Source organism: Cebus imitator, unplaced genomic scaffold (genome assembly GCF_001604975.1).
Source record: "Cebus imitator isolate Cc_AM_T3 unplaced genomic scaffold, Cebus_imitator-1.0 Scaffold40, whole genome shotgun sequence".
NCBI lineage: Eukaryota > Metazoa > Chordata > Mammalia > Primates > Cebidae > Cebus > Cebus imitator.
This window is the reverse complement of record NW_016107355.1, coordinates 943,381-966,758: the sequence shown is the minus strand read 5'-3', so window position 1 is coordinate 966,758 and position 23,378 is coordinate 943,381. Positions and strand designations below refer to the sequence as shown.

Below are 23,378 nucleotides of genomic sequence, written 5' to 3'. Positions count from 1 at the left end.
TGGTAAAATCTGTAGTGAGGCTAACAAGTAGACCATTGGATGCTTTCATTCCACCAAACATCATGTACATTTTCATCCTCTTGCTCAGGGACAGGGAGTTGCCCTACTCTTCTTTTGTTTTCCTGTGACTATCTAGGAAATGGGGAATATGCAGATGTTTTTTGTTGACTCTTTTAATCTCATAAACTGTAGGTGAATTTTTCATTTAAATGATATCACTTAAGAAATAATTATGTTACTCATCATAGTTCTGAGTATTTGAGTAAAGAAGGGAAGTGAAAAGTAATTTGTGATGTAGTCACAGGGTTTTACTTTGTGAAGTATGGGCCTATTTAGAGCAAGGCCAGGTTGTTTATTACTTAAGAAAGAACATACCATCTTGGGTTCCTGTGTTTTTAGATTACTTGTTGGTTACAAATGTGACATTTAGAAAGCTGTTTGCTTAACAAATACTTCTGAGATTTATTTGTGCCACAGGCTAACATTTCTGAAATCTGGTGGGAAGTACTGAATCCTGAATTTTTATTCTTAGTCTTTTTTTTGGTGTACTTTTTGATTTCTTTTGTCATATTGAACATGATTCAGTAAAATAGAGTAGGAAAAGACAGATTATTGTTTGTGTGATTAAGAAGTGATACTTTAAATAGCTGTATACATGGTTATGTTTATCTAAGATTCATGCTTTTGTTCACCAAGGAATATTTATTGAGCATCTTCTCTGGTAGGCATTGTCCTAGGCTTTGGGACTTATAGTGATGAATAAAACAAGTTTCTGTTCTCATGATTCTAGTTAGGAAGAAGAAGAAAGATTAGACAGTAAGTAAACACACAAAGAAAAGATAATTTCTGGTATTGATGATGGCTCTGAAAATAATTAAATAGAATGGTACACAAAGAACTTAAGTTGGAGTATTTTAGGCTGCTTGTAACAGAAAACTTCACTCAAACTGGTTTAAATAGTAAGAAAGTAGGCTGGGCACCAAACATGATTGGATCTACAGCTTGAGAATTTCATCAAGAATCTTCTTCCTTCTGTCTCTCTACCCTGCTATCCTCAATAAAAATATCCTATGGTTTGTTCCCCTCCTAAAATGAAAGATGCTTGCAAGAGTGGACCCCACATCTCAAGGAAGGAGGACTCTCTTTTAGGAGCTAAGAATCCTTTCTCAGAAGTTACCCAAACCAGACCAAAACTAGCAGGGCAATGCAGTTACCATGATGGCATTAGATTTGCTGTAGAACTGGAGAGTTACGTACCCTGACCACCGTAGAGAGTGGCTGTTGGGGCACCTGGGTCAGCTTGCCAAAAAATGCCTGTGTGTCAGCAACTGCTTTGTAACCCACGAACAAAAGGATGATAGTGATTAGAGTAGATGACAAGTGAAACTTGCAAAGTAATGGCATAAAATTTATTAAATGTAGCTATAACTTTGTTATTTATTTCTTAGGATTTCAGCATAGTCAAAGTTTCTGTATTACACTTTTATGGTGTTTTGGTTTTTTGTTTTGTTTTTTGTTTTTGTTTTCAGATTTTTCATGTGCTAAATAACTGAAATTAGAATCATAGAATTTTAAAAATGAAATGAATTTTAGCATTTGTCTTTTTAAACCTATTCACTTTTCATTTATTCATTGGATAAATTCATGTCATAATGGATAAGTGAAGTTACCAGTTTATGTTGGGCTTCAGGAGCCCTGATTAAAGGTCCTCGAGATGGAATTTTTTCTTTTGAGATGGAGTCTCGCTCTGTCGCCAGGCTGGAGTGCAGTGGTGCAACCTGGCCTCACTGCAATCTCTGCCTCCTGGGTTCCAGTGATTCTCCTGCCTCAGTCTCCCGAGTAGCTGGGACTACAGGCATGTAAGAGGGAAATGTTTTCAGCCATATATATGTTTTTACACTTTTGTGATTTGGAGGACTTCCCTCCTTTTCTCAATAAAAGTAGATATGAGACTGGGTGCAGTGGCTCATGCCTATAATCCCAGCACTTTGGGAGGCCAAGGCGGAAGAATCATTTGAGGCCATGAGTTTGAGACCATGATGTTCAATAAATGTTTGTTGCATGAAATCCTTCATAACTAGAATATCCATGTTTAAGACTAATTTTAAAGTGCCACTAATTATGTTAAGTAAAAATGCCGTATTTTATTTTTATTTATTTATTTTTTGAGATAGAGTCTTGCTTTGTCACCTAGGCTGGAGTGCAGTGGTGCGATCTTGGCCCTCTGTAACCTCCACCTCCCGGGTTCATGCAATTCTCCTGCCTCAGCATCCCAAGTAGCTGAGATTACAGGCACATACCAGCATGCCTGGCTAATTTTTGTATTTTTAGTAGAGACAGGGTTTTGCCACATTAGCCAGGCTGGTTTCAAACTCCGGACATCAAATGATCCACCCATCTCGGCCTCCCAGAGTGCTGGGATTACAGGCGTGAGTCATTTCGTCCAGCCAAAATGCTACATTTTAAATTGGCACTTGCTTTACTTTTTATTCATCTAGTCATTTACTTATCCAGCCAGTATTGATTGGAATATCTATCATATGTGAGGCATATTATACAGACATAAGAAAGGCTTCATCCCAGTTCTTAGGGCTTAAGAATTCAGAGGAATGCCAGGCGCAGTGGCTCACGCCTGTAATCCTAGCACTTTGGGAAGCCAAGGTGGGTGGATCACCTCAGGTTAGGAGTTCAAGAAGAATTCAGAGGACAACTAGGTAAAGAGTTGATTACTACAGAGTGGATTTGCTTGAGGCACCCCAGTGTCCCTAGAGCAAGAGCATTAATCCAGCCTTGGGTCACCAACAGATAAGTCTGCCTAGAGAGGTTCTAGTATAGATTAGCCTGGGAAATGAGTGGGTGGGGTGACAGAGAGGACAGTGCTCAACAACAGCATCAGGGTAAGACATTGCTTGGTATCTATAGAAAACAATGAACAGCTTCTTATTAATGTATTTCAAGTTTAGAAATGGTGGGGGAAAGGGGGAGAGAGAGAGAGAGAAGGCTAGACAGTGAATCAAAGGCTGGACATGTGTGCTTGGACTGGGAGAAACCAAAGGATTTTTGAGCTCCGTGGTCAGATTTGTGGAGTCAATACTGGAGGCAGGGAAAGAATTAGGACGTTGCTTCATTGGTGTTAGCAAGAGATTATAGGATCCCCAATGGCAAGAAGGTGAGAAGATTTATTTGAGATCTATCCAAGGTTAATTCTGCAAGTTTTGGTGAACTGTGGGATTGGTGGGTAAGGAAGAGGAGAGAGTCAAGGATGACTCTCACTTAGGTTTTTAACATAGGTGTTTGTGTGGATAGTGTAATGCAGCTTCAGAGTCCTTTTATAGCTTCAGAGTTATGTGATCAAAACATAAACAAGAAACTCTACTCTCTGTAGAGACTATGGGAAGTTACAAATGGTAAGGATAAACTATATACAGTATCATTGGATAGACTAACTTTTTATCCTGTTTGTTTTAAATCGGACAGAGTCTTGCTATATTGCCCAGGTTAGTCTTAAACTCCTGGGCTCAAGTGATCCTCCTGCTTCAGTCTCCCTAGTAGCTGGGATTACAGGAGTGAGCCACAGCACCGGACTCTCACTGGATAGTTTTAAAAATGCATTATCAAACATAAATCTCACGAAACCATACTGTTTAAAGATTCCCTTTAAAAACACAGCAAAGGGCAATAACTAAGGTAATATGTAACAACTGAAAACAGATATAAATAACTTTTACACTTCTCTTTAGTATGTGCTTTGATTCATAGTAATTAGAATTTTTAAACCATTAATGCAATCATGAGCAAGTTTTTTTCTGTTTTTGTAAATTAATATAAAATAGATTAAAACATTTTCAAAACAATATATAATTGAGATTGAATTCATTGGAAGCAAATACAGTTTTCTGGGGAGAAAAATAATCTTAAAAATGACATGTAAATATTTGAACTAACAAAACGCATCTTATTGGCAGAGGACTAATTATTTTTCAGTGATAAGCTAAGTCACGCCTAACTGAGTACTGGCTACGTGGCTTTGTGTTCATGTTACCCCAGGCCCTGAAGGGCTTTGCATATTATTGGGGCCCTGTAGATGAATTGGTTATGGCTTTTGTCTAAAGTCCAAGTGGGAATCACTAGAATGTCTTAACTTTTAGCACAAAAGAGTCTTCAGATTATACAGACCCCAACTAGCCATAGGATCCAGGAAGAATAGGATAGGGGAAGGCTCCTTATATGCGGATGAAGACTTATTTTTCTATATTCCTTGACCTCCCTTTTTCCCACCTTCTGCAAGCAGGGGAAAAACATTTGCTGTAGCAACAGACATGTAATCAGTCCTCTTTTTTTCCTGCTATGTAGGTGTAGGTACATCTTTCTCATTAACTCTCCTAATACAAAGAGGTGTTTTTCTTCCTGGGAAGTAGCAGGGTAGTTTTTGAGCTATTTTAGCCCTGAGGTGAACAGTTTCTGTCTGAGATCTTGTCAGAGATAATCTCCAGGGAAGCACAGCGTTAAAAGTATACCACTATTGTTATTTCTCTTCTCCCAGGGTTTGTGTTTACAAAGGAATTTTGTGTAATTATGATTTTCCATAGACTCTTCTGATAGTTTGTGGTCGCTGACAGTGCATTGTATCTGAAAAAGAAGTGAGCTTTCAAGAAATCTTGAGGCCATGTTATTTTTTAACAGTAGATGTTAGGTTAAAGTGAAGGTGATAAATGGTGGCATGTTCTCATGCTTCTTTTATCTTTAAAACCTAGTGAATTCTAGAGCCGAATCTTTTTTTCCCATGGCCTTCAGCATTACTCTTGGACTGCCCTGTTTTTTTTTTCTTTTATTTGTTTTCGAGAAGGAGTTTTGCTCATATTGCCCAGGCTGGAGTACAATGGTAAGATCTGGGCTCACTGTAACTTTCACTTCCTGTGTTCATACAATTCTTTTGCCTCAGCCTCCCGAGTAGCTGGGACTAGAGTCAGGTGCCACCACGCCTGGCTAATTTTTGTATTTTTAGTGGAGATGGGGTCTCTCCATGTTGGTCAGGCTGGTGTCGAACTCCTAACCTCAGGTGATCCGCCCACCTTGACCTCCTGAAGTGCTGGGATTACATGTGTGAGCCACCACCTGGGCCGACTGCCTTTTTAATTGAATTCCTCCCCACCCCCATTCAGTTCTTGTGTCTCCTTGTATCATAGTACGTGGTCCACACCTAGGTGCTTAAACCTACCTCCTATTCTCCCAAGTCTCTTTGGCTTAGGGACCATCCCTTCTCTTTTCTCCTTCCCTATTTCTTTCCACAAGTAGGTATTAGGAAGGAAATCTTGTACTGTTTTTTTTAGCTGGCAGTTTTGTAGAAGCATACCTGGTTTTAGTAATAAAGCTGGTATGGAAATGACTTCAGCATGCAGTTGCTGCAGATGACAAGCAGGAACTGAACCTGAGCTAGAAGATATCTGTAACAAGCTTTGTTACTGACTTAACTCGCATGTGATTCCTCTTTTGCCTTGCATTCCCTCCGCATCATAAGTAATTTGTTTTCTCATTGTCTCCTGCATGAGGGTTGTGACCTCTCACTGAGGGTGGAGCCTCTGTGTCTGTGCAGGCCTTGCATGCCCCAACAGGCATCTGTATGTTAGTTGAAGGAGTAACGCTAACCAGGTGGGTCCTTTTCAGCAGACATTCATTGCCATTAGCCAAAGGCAGTAATGTGGCTACTCTTCTAGTTGTGGCTAGAAATCCATAAAGACAACAAATGCCCCAAAGCAGGAACAGCCTCAGTTACTGATCCTACAGCCACAAGAATAGTTTATACAGCTAGACATATGGCACATTCATTGTTGTGATATGATTTTCAAGTACAAATGGGTAACAAAAGTACATTTTATGATTTGCTTAGGTAAGCTTTTGAAAGAGAAGGGGGAGTGTTTTCAGCCTGCAAAAAGTGGCTGATTATGCTGCCTGTTGAGTACAGTGAGTGGCAAGAAGATGTATCGATCTGTATTAGCACTAGAACTTCCACAGCAGTGTCTTGCTGTAACATCACTCTTGTTTCTTTGTGTTTTAGGTGAGATGAGTGAAAGCCGAGCAAAGAGAGTTAGAATAAAAGAGGTAGATGGCTGGACCCTGAGGATGCTAATTGATTACGTTTACACTGCAGAAATTCAGGTTACAGAAGAAAATGTACAGGTAAGAGTAAATACTTTACACCATTTAGCTCTTTATGCATAACAGTTTTTTAAATAAAAAAAGCATACCCACACAGTGTACGTTTTGCACCAAAATAATAGGATTCATTGTTAAAATTGTATCTCTAAAAAATATTTGGAAAGATTACATCTTTTTAGTAATGTTTTTGAGTTCAGTATCTTTTATATTCTTTAACTTCTAAGATACACGTCCTTTAGTTCTCTGAAAGATGCTTGTTCTTTCATGAAAACAGTGTCATATTCTTTTATAACTGTTGATTGATGCTGCCTATGATTTTTCTTTATTCTTTTGAAGGGTATAGTCTACAAAGAATGTTTTTGACTGCCAATATTCCTTATTTCTCTCTCTGTTTTTTTTTTTTTAAGATACACGATCTTGCTCTGTCACTCAGGGTGGAGTGCAGTGGCATGATCATGGATCATGCAGCCTTGACCTCCCAGGCGCAAGTGGACCTCCCAGGCGCAACTGATCCTCCCGCCATAGCCTCCCAAGTAGCTGGGACTACAAGCGTGTGCCACTACACCCAGCCAATTTTCTTAATTTTTGTAGAGAGGTCTCACTATGTTGCCCAGGCTGATCTCAAACTCCTAGGCTCAAGTGATCCACCCTCCTCAGTCTCCCAGAGTGTTGGGATTATATGTGTGAACTACCATATGCCCAGTCTATTGCTTGTTTTACTCTTTGAGCATCCTCTTTAAGTGATTCTGGAGTTTAGCTAAAAGTTGACGTTGCATCGTATTTTCTGTAAAGAACAAATATTTTATGTGTGTTACATAAATGTTTAAATAATACAGGCGGATGTGGAGTAAAAGGTGAAAATCTCTCTTTAAAGAGTTTTTTAAAAAACTACCCATCTCTTTGAACCTACCCCAGTCCACATACATTGATTTGCTCTTCTTGCTTAAAGGGTCACTCTTCTTCCCTAGAGGGTGGCTTCTGTTATCTACCGTGAATCCCTTCAGACCATTTTCCATGCATTTATTCACACAAACATGTACACACGATTTTTTTATATAAGAAATACTATACTTGTTCTAAAACTTGTTTTTTGAACTGAACAGTGTCTTAGAGGTCTTCATACATTAATATTTATGGATCTAACTCATGTTAATCAGCTATATGTATGTATGATTTTTCACCTTTATAAAAACAGTGAAATCTGTGGGCATTTTTATATTTGCATCCCAAAATTTTATAAACTGGATTCCTCAAAATGGAATTGGTAAATCAAAGAGTACATGCGTATATTAATTTTTTGATAGCAATGCCAAATTGCCATATGAAAATGTGTGTTTATTTATATTCCTTCCAACAGGGACACTGTGTTTTGAGGACAACAAAAATAACTAGGACTAAATTCTTAGGAAGTAATCTTTAAATTCTACTTATACAAATAGGAAATTATGGGCCCAATCTTTATCTCTTCTAACTAGTTGAAATATGCTACAAAATGAATTCGGAGACTGAAATCTTTGCACTTTAACTTGTTAAGACCTGCTATCGATTGTTCCATGTGAAATATTGGCAGTAGTAAGGCTTCCTGGTCATCTTTCCCAGATGGCCTCATTAGCCTTTGCTTGGAAGTTCCAGTTATAAGGTAAGGCATTTGAAAAACCTTGGTCAATATTGAGGTTGTTTCTCAATGTGTACATCAGATGCTAGAAGAACATTTTTTTAACATGGAGGAAAGTATTTGGTATATGTCATGAGGTCACTGCACTAATATGTCATCTTATTCTGGTCTTTTAGGTATGTTTAGACTATTTGTTACATTCTGGGGCATTGTTTTCAACAAGAGTTTATCTCAGTTTCTTTTTGTTCATTCTCTTTATTCATTTTACAGCATGGACCTCATTATGCCCTTATATTTGACCTTCAACAAATGAATTACTGATTTCTTTGATTCACATAATGGGTCACATGGGAGAAAATTGAGAAAAATCATTTAGGCCTTAGAGACTAAACTGTGTGAATTCAGCCCTGAATGCTGTTTGTAGTAGTTCTTGTGGTGGGGACATTGGCCTATTAGGAATTAGGAGAACGCCTCTCATGTTTCTTTTAATAGCTATCATGTTCTAGTCCTGAAATATTAGTCATCACAGCCTTTCAGAAAACTCTTGCCATGCTAATTTGCCTCTTGGGTATATTGCTTAGCTTTTAGAATATGCAGGAATACATTCTAAGAGATACATTTGGCAGACTTATTAAATGCTTAACATTTGTATAGCATTTGTTTGTTTTCAAGAGTGGGAGGAATGTTTCTTCAGCACAGGGGTATCCTGGTATGTAAAGCTTTCTTTTATATTCCATTGAAAAATATTTGTTTTGGAAACGGTAGTTTAGAAGTAAATTTGATTAAAATTAGCTACTTTTTCCATAACAGGTGTTTTTCAATGAAATATAAAATAAGACTATATATATCAAGATACACCAAACTCTTTTTTTCTGTTTTGTGTTTTTTTGTTTTGTTTTGTTTTGGTTTTTTTTTTTTTGGTCTATCTATACTTTGTTAACTCTTTCTTATAAAGTACTGTCCACCTTAAAGAAGCAGTATGGTAGAGGTGTCTGGTGTTATTCTTGTTAAGCTGAAGTTTTAAGTCGCCCTAACTGAAAACCATGCTCTGAGTTTATATGCCCTGAAGCTCCTGACAGTGGGAACAGAACTTTAAATTCATGTTTCTTGTTAGTGGTATATTTTTCTCATTAGACCTAGACTCAAATCTTTCCAGGTGACCTCTGTTTTGTAAGTTCCCGTTTTAGCAATAAAGTACAATCTTGGGCTAGAAAGTATCTTTGGGATTGCATGATTTGATGTAGAATCATTGTGCCATAGAACACTGAGGTACAGCCATCTGTTGGCAGTCCGTTGGTGACAGAACAGGGCTATAATCCTGGTTTCCCAGATTCCTAAGGTAGGGTCTCTTCCGTGATACCATATGGTATCCTTATTACACTCATTTTAAGCAATATAATAGATATTTGAAGTGAAGATTGTTAATTTGGAATCAGAATGAGGGAATGAGTAATTTAAAAAATTAACTCCAAAGAAGGGACTACTGTTATTATCGTCCCTTCTGATTTATACAAGCTGTAGGGCCTTAATTCTTGTCCATTCCAGATTTCCCAGTTTTTTGTGTGTTTGCCTGTGCTGCTGCTGTTGTTTCTTCGTTTGTTTAGGTTTTTAAACTTTGGTTTCAAGTTTGGATACTTCGTTTTATTTATGGCAAAGTTGGAGGATAATTTGAGCTAAATGAATTTACACGGTTTTTTTTTTTTAAGAGAGGTAAAAGGAAAACCAGTATTTTATCTATGACTACACTTGTAATTCAGCTTTGTTGTTGTTGTTGCTGTTGAGTGAATTAAAATTTAACTTGTGTCTAGAGCTTCAAAGTAAACTTTATGAACTGTGTAAATCTAAGAAATAGAGAAAATACAGCCCAAGGCTATTGAAAAGTACGCTCTTAGACATTTGGTAGTTATGGACACCTTTGAGAATCTGATGAAAAACTGTGGACCGTTTCCTCAGGAAAGGACACATTAGCTTATCTACACAAAGTTTTACATACACTTTCAGTACTCTTTCAGAGAATTTGTGTACCTTACTGCTTGCCCCACCTCCTACTTTTAAGAATACTTGGCTTTATTTTTAAATTTTTAAATCTTTTTATTTTATTGAGACAGAGTCTTGCTTTGTTGCCCAGGCTGTCGTGCAGTGGCATGATCTTGGCTGACTGCAACCTCCGCTTCCCAGGTTCAAACAGTTCGCCCACCTCAGCCTCCCAAGTAGCTGGGACTACAGACACGCACCACCATGCCCGGGCTAATTTTTGTAGTTTTAGTAGAGATGGGGTTTCCCCATGTTGGCCAGACTAGTCTTGAACTCTTGACCTCAAGCAATCTGCCCACCTTGGCCTCCCTAAGTGCTGGGATTATAGGCATGAGCCACTGCTCTCATCCAAGAATACTTGGCTTTAGATATAAAAAATATAAATGTGTAAGTGTATGTGTATGTTTCTGTGTGTGTGTGTGTGTGTGTGTGTGTATGTGTGTGTATATAAAGGATTTTCAAATGACTATATCTCCAGCTATATGCTAGGCATTTTATATGTATCTTGTTTGATGTTTTGCCTCCATATAAGGTAGATATTACCCTAATCTTGTGATTGAAGATATAGGCTTAAGAAGGTTAACTAATTTGTTCAACATCACACGGCAACTATTAAATTGTCATTAACTAGTATTGCTTATAAAGAATTTATAAATTCAAAAATGTAAATGTCTTTATAACTGAAATTTTTTTTTCATGATCCAAAAATTATTCAAAATATATGTGACATCATTAGATGTATCAATTAATAGTTTTGGAGAATCCTAAAGGATCTCGAATTTCTTAAAGCATTTACTTCATTGGTAAATTTGTAGTTTTGTAGTTTTGTTATATGAGTTTGACTGCTCAGCTTTTGGGTATTTGGTTGGGTTGCTAAAAGAAGGTAAGAGTTTTTCACTTGACGTAAGTGTTGAAAACAAAGGTGATGATGTTAATAAATAGTGCCCATGAAAGTAACTGCCCTCATTCCTAAACTGATATTGTGAGTATTCATTTACAGATTCTATGTTAGAACTTTTTGTCATTTAGAAGAAATTGAGAAACATCTGATCATTTTGATTGGATGGGTTTTTAAATGTTCATGAAACGTGTTAGATGAATTGGAATTATTTGAGACAGAAATATCTCTTTAGAAATAAAATAGAATTTAAATGAGTGTTTTTCAAGGGGTATCTAAAATCAATTATTAGTAATAGACTAAATGTTTAACACAATTTCAGTATAGTAGAAAATTCAACATAGTGTGTCCATTTTATTGGTGGCGTAGGGCAGGTTGTTTTTATTTTGCATCACACCAGAGCTACTGCTAGGAGTATGCTGTATAGACAGTGTTTTACTCTGCATGTTCCCAAAAGAGAGACATCAAATGGAGGGGCTGACATGGTACCAGGCCTGTTGACATAGATGAAAAAGTTTAAAGTTGGCTTAATCATTAAAATGCCTGCCAAAGTAGAGAAATCACCAAAACAGAATACATGTGTACCCTAAACATTTTAACCTGAAACATGTAGTTTTACAATTGTATGCCAATCTTTGTAAAACTATGTATGATCAGTTGTTTTGAGAGCCACACGTTTTTTTTTGCAAAAACTACTCCGTAATCATGCACCAACTATAATTTCCAGGCTTTTTTTTTTTTTTTAGTGCAGCAAGAAATGAGATACTTGAAAAGAAATCTCAGTGCAAAATCTTTGAATTATACAGTTTCTCTTTCATTCCTCCCATGTCTAATTGGATTGAAAACATTTATTTTTTTTTTCCAGTAACACATTGATCAAGCCACTCCAAAGCAGCCAACTTAGTTTTCGTAGAAAGAGCTCTTTTTACATTCACATTTCATTGAATTCATTTACCTAAATTGTGTAATTTCAATAAGTGCAAGTATCATAAACAGATGTGGGAGCAAATCCAACATGTGTGAGTTGGTAAAATGCATCCCAGCTGGAGGAACAGACATGTACAAGCACAGTAGAGTGTACTTACTGACGGCAGGGAGAGAGTTGGTTCATCAGCTGAGTAGGTAAAGTGGAGGTCGGTGAAGAGTGCTTTTGCTGTGTGTATGTCTATATTGTGTGGATAAACATTGAAATGAAATTCCCATTAGGTGGAGATTTGTTTTAAAAATGGTTGTTTAAGACAACCTATCAGTTAAACAGACATTGATGGAGTATCTGATAAGTACTTGGTCCTGGTGAACAGGGAAAAAAAATGAACAGGGAAAAAAGCATAATAAATAGAGTACATACTTAGACTGGGTTTGGATCTTGGCTTTGCTATTTAAATGCCATGTGATCTTGTCCAAGTTGCTTAACCTCTCTGAGCCTTATTTCCTTGTCTATAAAAGGTGGATAATGCAATTCTTTCTTATCTAAGAGCTGTGGAACATCAGTCATTAGATAACTTGTTTTTGCAGAGGTGAAATGTGCTGGGATGTCACTAATAGCCTGATTGACATTGGGGCTTGAGCCAGTGATGAATGGGGCTAGGAGTTGGAGAACTGACCTGGGGGAGCAAGCACTCAACAAGTATTTTTTTGTGTGTGTGGTTTTTGTTGTTGTTGTTGTCGTTGTTTTGTTTATGGCATTTTCAAAAGTAAATTTTAAACTGAGGGTAGGCTAGGCACCAGTGGCTCATGCCTGTAATCCCAGCACTTTGGGAGGGAGGCCAAAGGGGGCAGATCACCTGAGCTCAGGAGTTCAAGACCAGCCTGCCCAACATAGTGAAACTCATCTCTACTAAAAATACAAAAATTAGCCAGGTGAGGTGGTACACACTTGTGGTCTCAGCTACTCGGGAGGCTGGGACAGGAGAATCGCTTGAACCAGGTAAGTAGACATTGCAATGAACCAAGATTGCACCAGTGCACTCCAGCCTGGGCAGCAGAGTGAGATTCCATCTCAAAATAGCAACAACAAAAAACTGAGGGTAGCTTGCAATCCAAACTGAAATATTTAGATGTGAGTTACAAATTCAGGTCTCAATGCAGTGCTGCAGAGATCCTGGCAACAGGACTTTCATGGTATTGGTAGTGGTGGTGGCATCTACTATCAGGCTGATGGCAGTGCCTTTATCCAGGAAGAGCTGCCCTGGTGAACACTCAATCCTGCAGCTCTTAAGTTTCTGGCTTGTCTAGAAAGGGATTTGGTAAGGGCTGAGCAATTGTAATGACCACAACCAAGTAAGTTTGAGATTGTGGAGGGTCTGTATTCCCGTAGGAAACTGGGTAGCAAACCCAGGGTCTGGGGCTTGTTATGTGGGGCATTAGGACTCACACTGTGGTTTGGCAAGCATGAGGGTACTTAGGGGAGCACACCACATTTAGGGCAGCAAGATTAACGCCAGATTGTAAACACTGATTAGGTGCCCAATAAGCTCTGTGGTATTAGGTTGTAAATACTGATTAGGTGCCCAATAATCTTTGTGGTCAGGATTAGTTTAGGATTGAACTGTACTTGGAAGATCTAAGATTTTTAAGATCTGTAGCTGGATCAGGCCAGATCAGGTAAGGATGAAGAGCCACTTTACTGCTTTGTATACATGGCTTGCCCTTTCCCTTCCTTATATCTAAGCTGTTGAGCTTGCCTCTTTTTTTCACTGCCGGTATTGACCCTGATGAATTCCATCTTTCAATCAATAGTTTATTAAATATTTATGGGGTATCTGTTCTATGCCAGACACTGTTTCAACCATTGGCATTACAATGTCCAGCAGGACAGATGAGGTCCCTATCTTGAAAGGCTTTACATTGTAGAGGAGGGGTAGGGACGAGACAAATAATATACCCACAGATGGAGAAACCGGTGAATTTTACATTATCATTCTCTGGGGAGGAGTCATTTGAGCAGAGATCTGAGTGAAGAGAAGGGAGTGATATAAAAGTGACATTCCTAGCAGAAAGAGCAAAGGACATGAGATGCAAATAAACTTGACATGTTTTATGGGCCAGAAAGAAAAGGATGATTATTATTTGAGCAGAGTAAAATGGGAGAGTGGAGAAGATGAGATTAGAAAGGTTGAAAGGGCCAGACAAAGCGGGGTTTGTAGACTATGATAAGGAGGTTTGATTTTGTTCCAGTTGTAGTTTGGGCAGAGAATTTATTTTTAGACAGATTGTTCCCCTTTCCCATCTGCTGTGTGGAGGATGGACTGTGGGGCAGTAGAAGAAGTTGGAGGCCCTTTAGATACCTGTTGGGATAGGCTAAGTGAGAAACTAGTTGCTTGGGCCTGGGTTGTTGGCCTGAGATAGTCAACAATAGATTTGGGAGATATTTGGAGGTAGGGCCAATGGAATTTACTAATGGATTTGCATGATGGGATGGAGGAAGGAGAATGATCAAGAATGGCTCCTGAGTTTTTGGCCTGAGCAACTGGGTGGATTATGGTGCTGTTGTCTGAGATGGTGAAGACATGGAATGGGGACACATTTTTGGGGTGTTAGGAATTATTGGTTCTATTTTGGTTAACTTTTACCAGTTGGACTTATAAGTGGAGATGCTGAGTAGGTTGGTTCTGTGATGGGAGGGGTCAGGTTGGAGAAGTAGATTTGGCATATTTGTGGCATATTGAAGTGGATGAGGTCGCTTTGAGAGGTGGTGTAGATAGAGAAAGCAAGCCAAAGACGTAATCTGGGGCATTCCAGATTTTAGGTGAGCAGATGAGGGAGATGGAGTAGCTGGTGACATAAGAGGAAAACCAGGTGTGTGTGGTGTCACAGAATGCTAGTTCTAAGAAGAAAGTGCTTCAAGGAGAAGGTGTTTGGTTGTGTCAGATGTTCCTGATAGGTCAGGAAAGTGAATTGAGCCTTATCAGTGTAGGTGCCTGAGACAGTCCCATTTTATGCCTATTAATCTGGTGTCTTGTCTGATTAGTGTTTATTTTACTCAGAAATGTTCCAGTGTGGATGATAAATCATGTGGTCACACTGGTCATTAGTGACCTTGGAAAAAGCTATTTAGATGTGATGGTAAGAATGAAAACTGGTTTGGAGTTGACTGAGAATAAGTGGACTCAGTACAGACAGTTCCTTCAATGCCTTTTGCTATGAAGGGGGAGAGAATGTGCTGGCTGAAGGGGATGATGAGTTTAAGGGTGTTTTTTTGTTTAGTTTTGTTTTTTGATGGATAGTATTTTAACGCATGTTTATATGTTAATTAGAATAACCTAGTAGAAAAGTGAAAGTTGATGTGACAAAGGGGAGAAAGAAAGAAGGGGCATAATTGCGAAAGTGAGAGAGATTGGCATCTGAAACAAAATGAAGGGGTTTATCTTAGAATGGAGCAGGAAAACTCCGATTGTTAACCAGACAGAAGGCAGGCTGTGGTGTCAGATACAAGTTAGTGGCTTGGATGGTGGAAAGGTAGGTATTTTATCGGCCTTTATAATTATAAAGGCTGTGGCAGGTAATCAGCCAAAAGGAAGATGATAAAAAGGGATATTGGAGATTAGAGCTAAAGATGTTAAATCCTTGTCTTGTAAAGGATGAAGGTGAATTTACTAGTGAAGTGTAGTCGAATTGTCAGGCCATGTTGGGTGATTTGCAGTCATAAATATCAGGTAGAATGGTTATATGATTTTCTTCAGCCACGTTAAACTACTTATACTTAGGTATAAAGGTATAAAGGTGATGAATGTGTTAGTTAGCTATTGCCACGAAAATGCCACAGAACAAAGTAGCCAAAGTTCAGTGGCTTAATAAAAAATCATTTATAGATTTGCAGATTGGCTGAGGTTGACTGGGAGATTGGCTCTACTCCATGTTTTAAAAATTATTCTGGAGTAAGAAAGTCTAGAACAAGACTACATGAGTAGGTAGTTGAGAAAGAGTGGAGGAGGAAGAGGTGGTTGGAACTCAGGAAACTGCGATGTTCTATTTGGATATTTATATTATCAAAAATTGTCAGAAATTGTGGTGGAGGGAATGGTGATTTAGGTTTTAAAAAGTTCTCTCTCTCTTGTGTGTTTGAGTGGTTAGCATGGAGACAGCACTCTGGGGTGATTGTAGCACCATACTAAATCTTTGATTTAGAACCACCTGTACCATCTTGGTATATTGGAGGAAGTTGGCCAGGAAAAAAAAAAAAGCCACCTGTAAATGAGTAGGAGTGACTGAGGTGTCGTTAGATAGTCCCAACGAGGAAGGTGAGAGGATGTGTGCTTCCAAGGAGCGGGGGTTTTTGTAGAAAGGAGAAAGGAAGTAGCACTGTGGAGTTGCATCTCCAGGCCTTATAGCAGCATTTTTGTTTTTCACATGTGGATGGTGATCAACTAATGAGTCAAGAAATAAACTTAGTAGGTCATTAATAGCATTTAAGAGAAAACTTAGAGGCAAGAGTAGGAAATGCTATTCAAGCCTAAAGTCTATTTCAGAAAATAGCAGATGGTTTGTGAAACTTTGAGTTCTAGGTTGTGAGGTAAAAAGTCTTACTATGTAGTGTGGTCAGAAGAATTGGAAAATTTAGCTGTAAGTTACTGGAGTGTGAGAGAGAAAAGTTTCATAAATAACAGAGATGTGACTGAATATATGTTATTATGCATAAATACAGTGATTTCTATGTTGTTTGTGTATATATTTTATTTTTCTAGACTTTATTTTTAGCATGCATTTCTAACATGGAAATACCCAACAGATGACTAATAGATGTTGACTGCTTGGATACCAGGAAGACATAGGTACTCAGTGGTAATCCAGAAAGCGTGCTTTGTTTTCTATGCTGGCTCATGGTGCAGCTCCTGGATCAGGGTACAGAGATTCAGATGGACCTGCTTGAGATGGTGAGCAACGAAGGTGATGTCACAACGGGGGTTAGACATTGCTTGTCCAGTCTGTTTCTTGGCTTTGCAGGTCTAGAAACTATTTTGTTAGCTCCTTCAGAATTGACCAGACTTTTGGAAAATAGCTCAGACTAGCCAAAATCAGAACACTAGTACATGTACCATAATGATCTTAGATTTTCAGTGGGGTAACAGGTACTGTGTTTATCCAGTGTGTATCATTCCCAGGATCTAGGTACCAGACTAAAAATGTACCTAAATGATAGAATTAGTAATCAGAGCATCATTTGGTGAGCAGGGAATCACAAGGATAGGGAATTTACTTCAAAGGGATAACAGAGCATCCTGTTAAACTGTCATTCCACTGCAAAACATACCTTTCTAGTGATTTGAGTATTGATTGCATACTGTGAAATCTATTATCTCCTTACCTTTCATGGTACTGGGAAAACTCTGACAAATAATTGCTCTTTGGATAACCCATTTCTGAATTTTTTGTAGTCTGGTAGTTGTAGTTTTCTGTCTCCAAGCACTTGAGAATGTGCTAAACTCCACCATACATAGTGGTTCATTGACTCAGAGATTCTCAACTAGAGGGCAGGGGGCCCTGGTATTTTTAATTCTTATTTATCTCCTTATGGAGATTGAATAATGTGGACCATTTTAAACCTCATGTTAAAAATAATTTCTTCTGACAGGGATTATAACTACATATTTGATTATGTTTTGAGCTTAGTTGCAATCATGTTTCAGACCCAATTCCTCTACACTGCCCTCCACCCATTTTGAGTAGATGAGGATGACCATGCTTCATTTGCAGCCACACATTTAGATATTGCGAAGTAGCAAGGAGTTCTGTAGAAAGCCCATCTTCAAGGTGAACAGAAACATCTACTGAGCAGTTTTTCAAAATGTTGTTAATGACTTCGCAAAATCATTTAAATTACACATATAATGCTGGATATTTACGTTAATGTGAAACAACTCAGTACGTAATAAGCCCTTAGGTTGACTCTCTGCTGGTTAACTTCATGGGCCAGTGGATTTTGGCTAATTATTGTATTGAAATTCAGAGCTCAGATCTTGAATTTATTACTGACTTCAAGAATGGCCTTGAGTAAGATATTAACCTTTCTGTTTCTCAGCTATTAAATGAGGCCAATAATGCTTTGCCACTGCATCAAGATGGTATAAAAATATACCAGTTAAAGCTTGTGAAAATATCTAAATGCCCTATGAGTGTTGACCAGAAATAAGAGATGGGCAGCAATAAAAGACTTGAGACCAAGAAAAAGAATAACTCATTAAAATTATTTGGGATCACTGGGTAGAAGACAGCTCATATGACTTTTCCTTCCCTCTTTATATTTGTGAATCAGGACAGACTAAAAATGTCCCTAATTTGCTATAGAGTTCTCTCTCTCTTGTGCATTTGAGTTGGCCTGGAGACAACACTCAGGTGATTGTAGTACCATGCTAAATCTGATTTAGAATCACCTGTTCCATTGGTTTAACATGTAGTGACTGGAGAAAATGTTATGTATATCCCAGCAGTATCTATGGAAGGCTTATTGCTTTTCCATTCAGTTTTCTTTCTCATATGAGATAGAAGTCCTTTGTGAGTAATAGGGTTTGGCAGATGATATACTTGGAAAACACAGGTTAAAACTTCAAAAAAAAAAAAAAACGTAAATTCTTGAATCAAACCTTCAGGATTAGTGGTTGTTTATGATATAACCATGGGAGCTTATTTAATTTCTAGTACTGTACCTAGAAATCTGTTACATTGGTATTTTATCACTTTACCTGGTTAGTACTAATTTTTTATTATCCAGAGACGAAAGTTTTAATTTACCATTTCAGTTTTGATGTGTATTGTATTTTATTATATTTTAAGTCTGAATTTGGTAATCCTCATAATTTTAATCAAGATATTAGACCAAGTAGAACATTCATTCTCTATTCTAGTTATTTTTATTCAATATAATAATATAGAATAAACAAAAGTGTATTATTTAATATGGAAAGGCCGTTGAGGTCAGCTAGTTTAAGAAAACCTAGAAACCATATTATAAGAGCATCTTATAAAACTAAATGGATATGAAACTCAAAGTGCTTTTTAAAAAATTTATTATTTAGAGCAAGGCTAGGTACTCTAGAAGCGTTAGTAATTGAGTTACTTGTGGCTTTGTATTATTAAAATATATAGTCCTTGAAGATGTCTCCACGGTTGAATCATTTTGAGATTCATGGTTTAAGTAGTTTCATGTGGTATATAAAAGGCATTTATCTTGATGAACAAAAAATGACTCCATCCTGATTATGACTGAGCATCTTATAATAGTGTCTTAGTAATTTGAACTAGAATGAGAAAAACAGAAATAAATTAAAGCCCTTGTTATAAATAAATCCAGTTCAAAGTGATTTTTTTTTTTCTTGATTTGTGATGTGTGGAGGTATGGAGGCTGTGTGTGGGACAGCACAGTTGTATCGGGCTGGTTGCCAGAGTTCAGGGTACATCTCTCCAATCCAGTCCAGCTGGTCACAGTCTAGAGTTGTGAAATTCTGTGTGGTTCTGGCATGTTTGGTTTGAGACCAGCCAAAGGTTTTATATACCCTAGCATTATTGACATACAGTTTTTAAAAATATTATTACCTCTTGGACCTTAATATTTTAATCTCATTGTTAGGTTAGTAAAATTAATATGCTTCTGATAATGTGGTTTAAGTGTATTGTGCCTTTTCTTAGGATATATAATTTATGAAAACTTTATTTCTAGCTTTGTGCAGTGACAGTATCATAGCAAATGAGGTTTATCCGAGGCACGATTATTGCTAATTGAAAGCTTTATTTCTTGTGAAAATAGAATATAGCTGTATCACTAACACTTCTGCACAAGCTACTGTTTTAAAATAAGTTTATCAATGCTAGTGTAGAAATTTGGTCATGTAAGTGCATTTTTGGGGGGTTGCTGCTTCTTTTGGATTCTATCAGGTAGGATTATTAGTTTCCATTTGAAAATTTATTTGATGGCTTATAAATCCTGTCCATTGACCTCTGGTTAATCTCTTAGTATGGATTTAAAGTACAGTTATCTATCCCTCAGTATCTGTGGGAGGTTGGTTTCATGACTAGTCTTGGGCACCAAAATCCAAGCATGCTCTAGTCCCTGACATAAAGTGGCATAGTATTAATATTTACATATAACCCCTGCACATCCTCTTGTATACTTTTTTGTTTTTTGAGACGAAGTCTTGCTCTGTCACCCAGGCTGCAATGCAGTGGTACAATCTCAGCTCACTGAAACCTCTGCCTACTGGGTTCAGACAATTCTCTTGTCCCAGCCTCCCGAGTACCTGTGATTACAGGTGCCCATCACCATGCCCAGGTGCTTTTTGTATTTTTAGTAGAGACAGGGTTTCACTGTATTGGCCAGGCTGGGCTTGAACTCCTGACCTCAGGTAATCCACCACCCTTGGCTTCCCAAGGTGTGGGATAAAAGATGTGAGCCACTACACTCATCCCCTCCTGTGTACTTTAAATCATCTCTAGTTTATGTACAATACCTAATACAGTGTAAATGCTGTGTAAATAATCGTTAATATGACATTGTTTAGAACATAATGACGGGAAAAAAAATTGTACATACTCAGTACAGGTACACCATTTTTCCTGAATATTTTTGATCTGAGGTTGGTTGAATCCACAGATGCGGAACCCACAGATCTGGAGGGTTGACTGTACTTGATTTGTTTTTCCCCTAGTGGGATATAATTTACATACCATAGATCTTAACTGTATAGTTTGCTAAGTTTTAACAAATGTACACACCTATTAACCCACACTTAAATTGAAGTTTTGAGCATTTACGGCCTCAAGTCTCTTCTCAATAAACCTTCCACTCCCTTGCCAGGCAACCACTGATGCAATTTCTATTATAATAGATTAGTTTTGCCTGTTCTTGAACTTTATGTAAATAGAATCATACAGAATCTTTTTTTTTAAGGCTGACTTCTTCCTCATAACAAATTTGTGAGAGTCATCTATGCTGTTGTGTACTTCAGGAGTCATCCCTGTTTATTGATGAGTATTGCATTGTAAGCGTTTACTACAGTTTAGCCTGTTAATGGATATGTGTCTCTGACTAGAGACAGGATGGATCCACATCCAGTGCTGCCAGCTGTAGGGGTGATGGTTGCAAGGGCAGGAGCCAGGCTGTCATTAAAAAGACGAGTAGAATACTTTCTCTACTGTGTCCACTCTGTGTTAAAAATACTTGGTGTGGAGATGTTCAGTAGTTTGTTCTGTTTGTGTCAACATTGTTTTATTTTCTAAGTTTCCTGAGATCAGACGAGCTTGTTGTAAATTAAGTTCTTCTAATATGATGATAGGTTAAAGCTGTGTGCCAAGTCCATGTAATTTTATAATAGGATTGTTATAGCAAATACTTTAGAAATAGTAGTTACTTTTAAAGCCATTATTGGTCTTTATTATTACTGATTATAACATTTCATCATATGGATTTACCATAATTTACTTAATTGTTGCCATCTTGTTACATCTTTACTTGGTTCTGTTTTTCTTTTTCTTTTTTCTTTTTTTTCCTACTCTTGTAAGTAATGCTAAAGTAAAAGTCACATACATATTTTGTTCCGTTTTTTTTGAACTTTTTCTTGGGGTAGATTTTTGGAAACATAATTCTAGGGTCAAATATTTTAAACGTTTATATTTTTTGGTATCTATTGATCAATACTGCTTGTTTGTTTTCTAAGAGTTGATTAGTTTACAGTGACAGCAAAAATATGCTAAGGGCCAAAGCTTACTATACTTTAGTTTGAATATATATTGCCTGAAAACATTTTGTTGTTTGAATTGGGAGGTGCTAGAAAGAAAAGTAAAAACATTTAGTATCATAGTTATAAAATGCTCTCTGATTGTTTTATATTGATATGATAACTAATGAGGCATCAAATACATTTCTCATTGTTGTATGCTATGTTTCTTCTTTTGCAAATTTTCCCTGATTACATCTTTTATATTGAGAATATTTGATCCGAAAAGGAAGCTACCTATATTGTGAATGATCTGGGATAAAACATCATCTTATGAGGGAGAGAGTAAATCTTGCTATTCCACTGTCATGGGGTTGAATGTTAAAGCCAAGAAAAAAAGCCTTGAGTCAGAGCTGATGTGCTACATTGTCATTGCCATGCGTTGTGTTAAATGGTTAACCAACATTTAATTTTTCAACAACCCTGAGAGGTAGGTGGTGTCTTCATTATCCATTTGGGCCACTGTCAAATAAATTGGACTTTTAAGAGAAACCTTGGGTTAAAAGCAGTAGAAGTAGCAACTGAAAAAAGGATAGTGTAGGGAGAGATGGCTTTCAGTCTGCCTGAGGCCGCACTGCCCCCAAATTTCTTCTCTCCAAACTACCTTTGCTTTTCCACTTCATTAATTATTATAACATTGGAAATTCCACCAGTTGCAGTTGTATTCTGCTTAAGAGTCAACCTCTCTTAAAATCTTAAAAGCCCCTAGAAGGGATTTATTCTGGAAGATCTTGTGTTATCAGCCTTTAATATGAGCTAATAGCAAGACAGGTTTTTGTTTTTGTTTTTTAAACTGCCGGGCATAGCTCTTCCTAGAGGTGGAATCTGGGGAGGAGGCAGGCGAAGTTGCATATGGGGTGCCGGAAAGGAGGAGGAAGAAAGTTTCCTTCCTCTTTCTGGGATGTAAGGGGCTGGCCCAGTGCAGAGTTTTGACATAGGAAATGTTTGTCCTTGGCATCCTGCCATCTCCTTATTCACACTTCTACATCTCAAAACCCCACGCCTTGGCCGCAAGACCCAGCCCTCTGCTATGTGCACCCAACTGTGGCTCTCCACTCAGATCTGCTTTTCTTCATCACTAAGTGTTTCATCTTCTAAACACATCAACCTTGCCTGCCTCCTCCCCCGACTTCTCCCTAAGCTCCACCTTGTAGAATAGCTGCAGCCAGCAGAGTCAAAAACAACAGCAACAACATTAGCTGGCTTTTCATGCTTGGATGTTTTCTTAGATATCTAGAAGTTTTATGTATGGAGCAGCCGGACCCCTTGGTAGCCTCTTCCTAATAAACAAACTGGTAATGGCTCAGGATTTAAAAGACATACCACATAAATTATTTCCCCCTGTGGAATAAATACCCAAGCTGAAAATAAACTACAGATCCTAATAGCCAAGCAGAAGGAGTATACTTGTCTAAGCGAAACATCTTGTATGTAATTTGGCTTGTCAAACAATGTGAAGTAGGATGAAAGCATCTTTAAAATGTGCAGTTGGTTTAGAGTGTCACACGGATGCTCATTGTTTGGCTAGGGTGTCTTCCATTTCTCATGCTCTGCGTGTCTTGACTAATCAGTAGTGGATTATCCCTCCCAATTCTTTTTCATTGCAGAAGGCATCTCCACAGTATAAAATGTACAGCCTTTTATTTGTCTCCATTTGTTGGAAATCAACATATCCAAATAAAAAAGTTTTTTTTTTTTCCTATTTTACAAAATGACAGCATTATTTATTTATTTTTTTCCCATTTATTTTATTGCATTTTAGGTTTGGGGGTACATGTGAAGAACATGCAAAATTGTTACATAGGAACACACGTGGCAGTGTGATTTGTTGCCTTCCTCCCCGTCACCTACATCTGGCATTTCTCCCCTTGCTATCTCTCCGCAGCCCCCCACCCCCCACCGTCCCTCCCCTATTTCCCCCCAACTGACCCCAGTGTGTAGTGCTCCCCTCCCTGTGTCCATGTGTTCT

General features: G+C 37.9%; 1 protein-coding gene and 1 pseudogene across 5 annotated transcripts in view; both read left to right on the top strand.

Moving 5' to 3' along the window:
• The window catches only part of KLHL2 (kelch like family member 2), a 117,303-nt gene that overhangs the window by 28,063 nt on the left and 65,862 nt on the right, over positions 1–23,378 (top strand). For 4 of the 5 annotated variants that reach the window (XR_001824317.1, XM_017525960.2, XM_037737573.1 and 1 more), the window contains one exon: positions 6,056–6,177. The exons of the other annotated variant lie outside the window; for it this stretch is intronic. Coding sequence is in view for 3 of the 4 variants with exons in the window: in XM_037737573.1 (XP_037593501.1) it covers positions 6,056–6,177 (122 nt within the window). In the remaining variant the exon portion in view is untranslated. The remainder of the gene's footprint in view (positions 1–6,055; positions 6,178–23,378) is intronic. 5 annotated transcript variants of the gene reach the window in all.
• Positions 19,355–19,535, top strand: LOC119470786 (annotated as a pseudogene).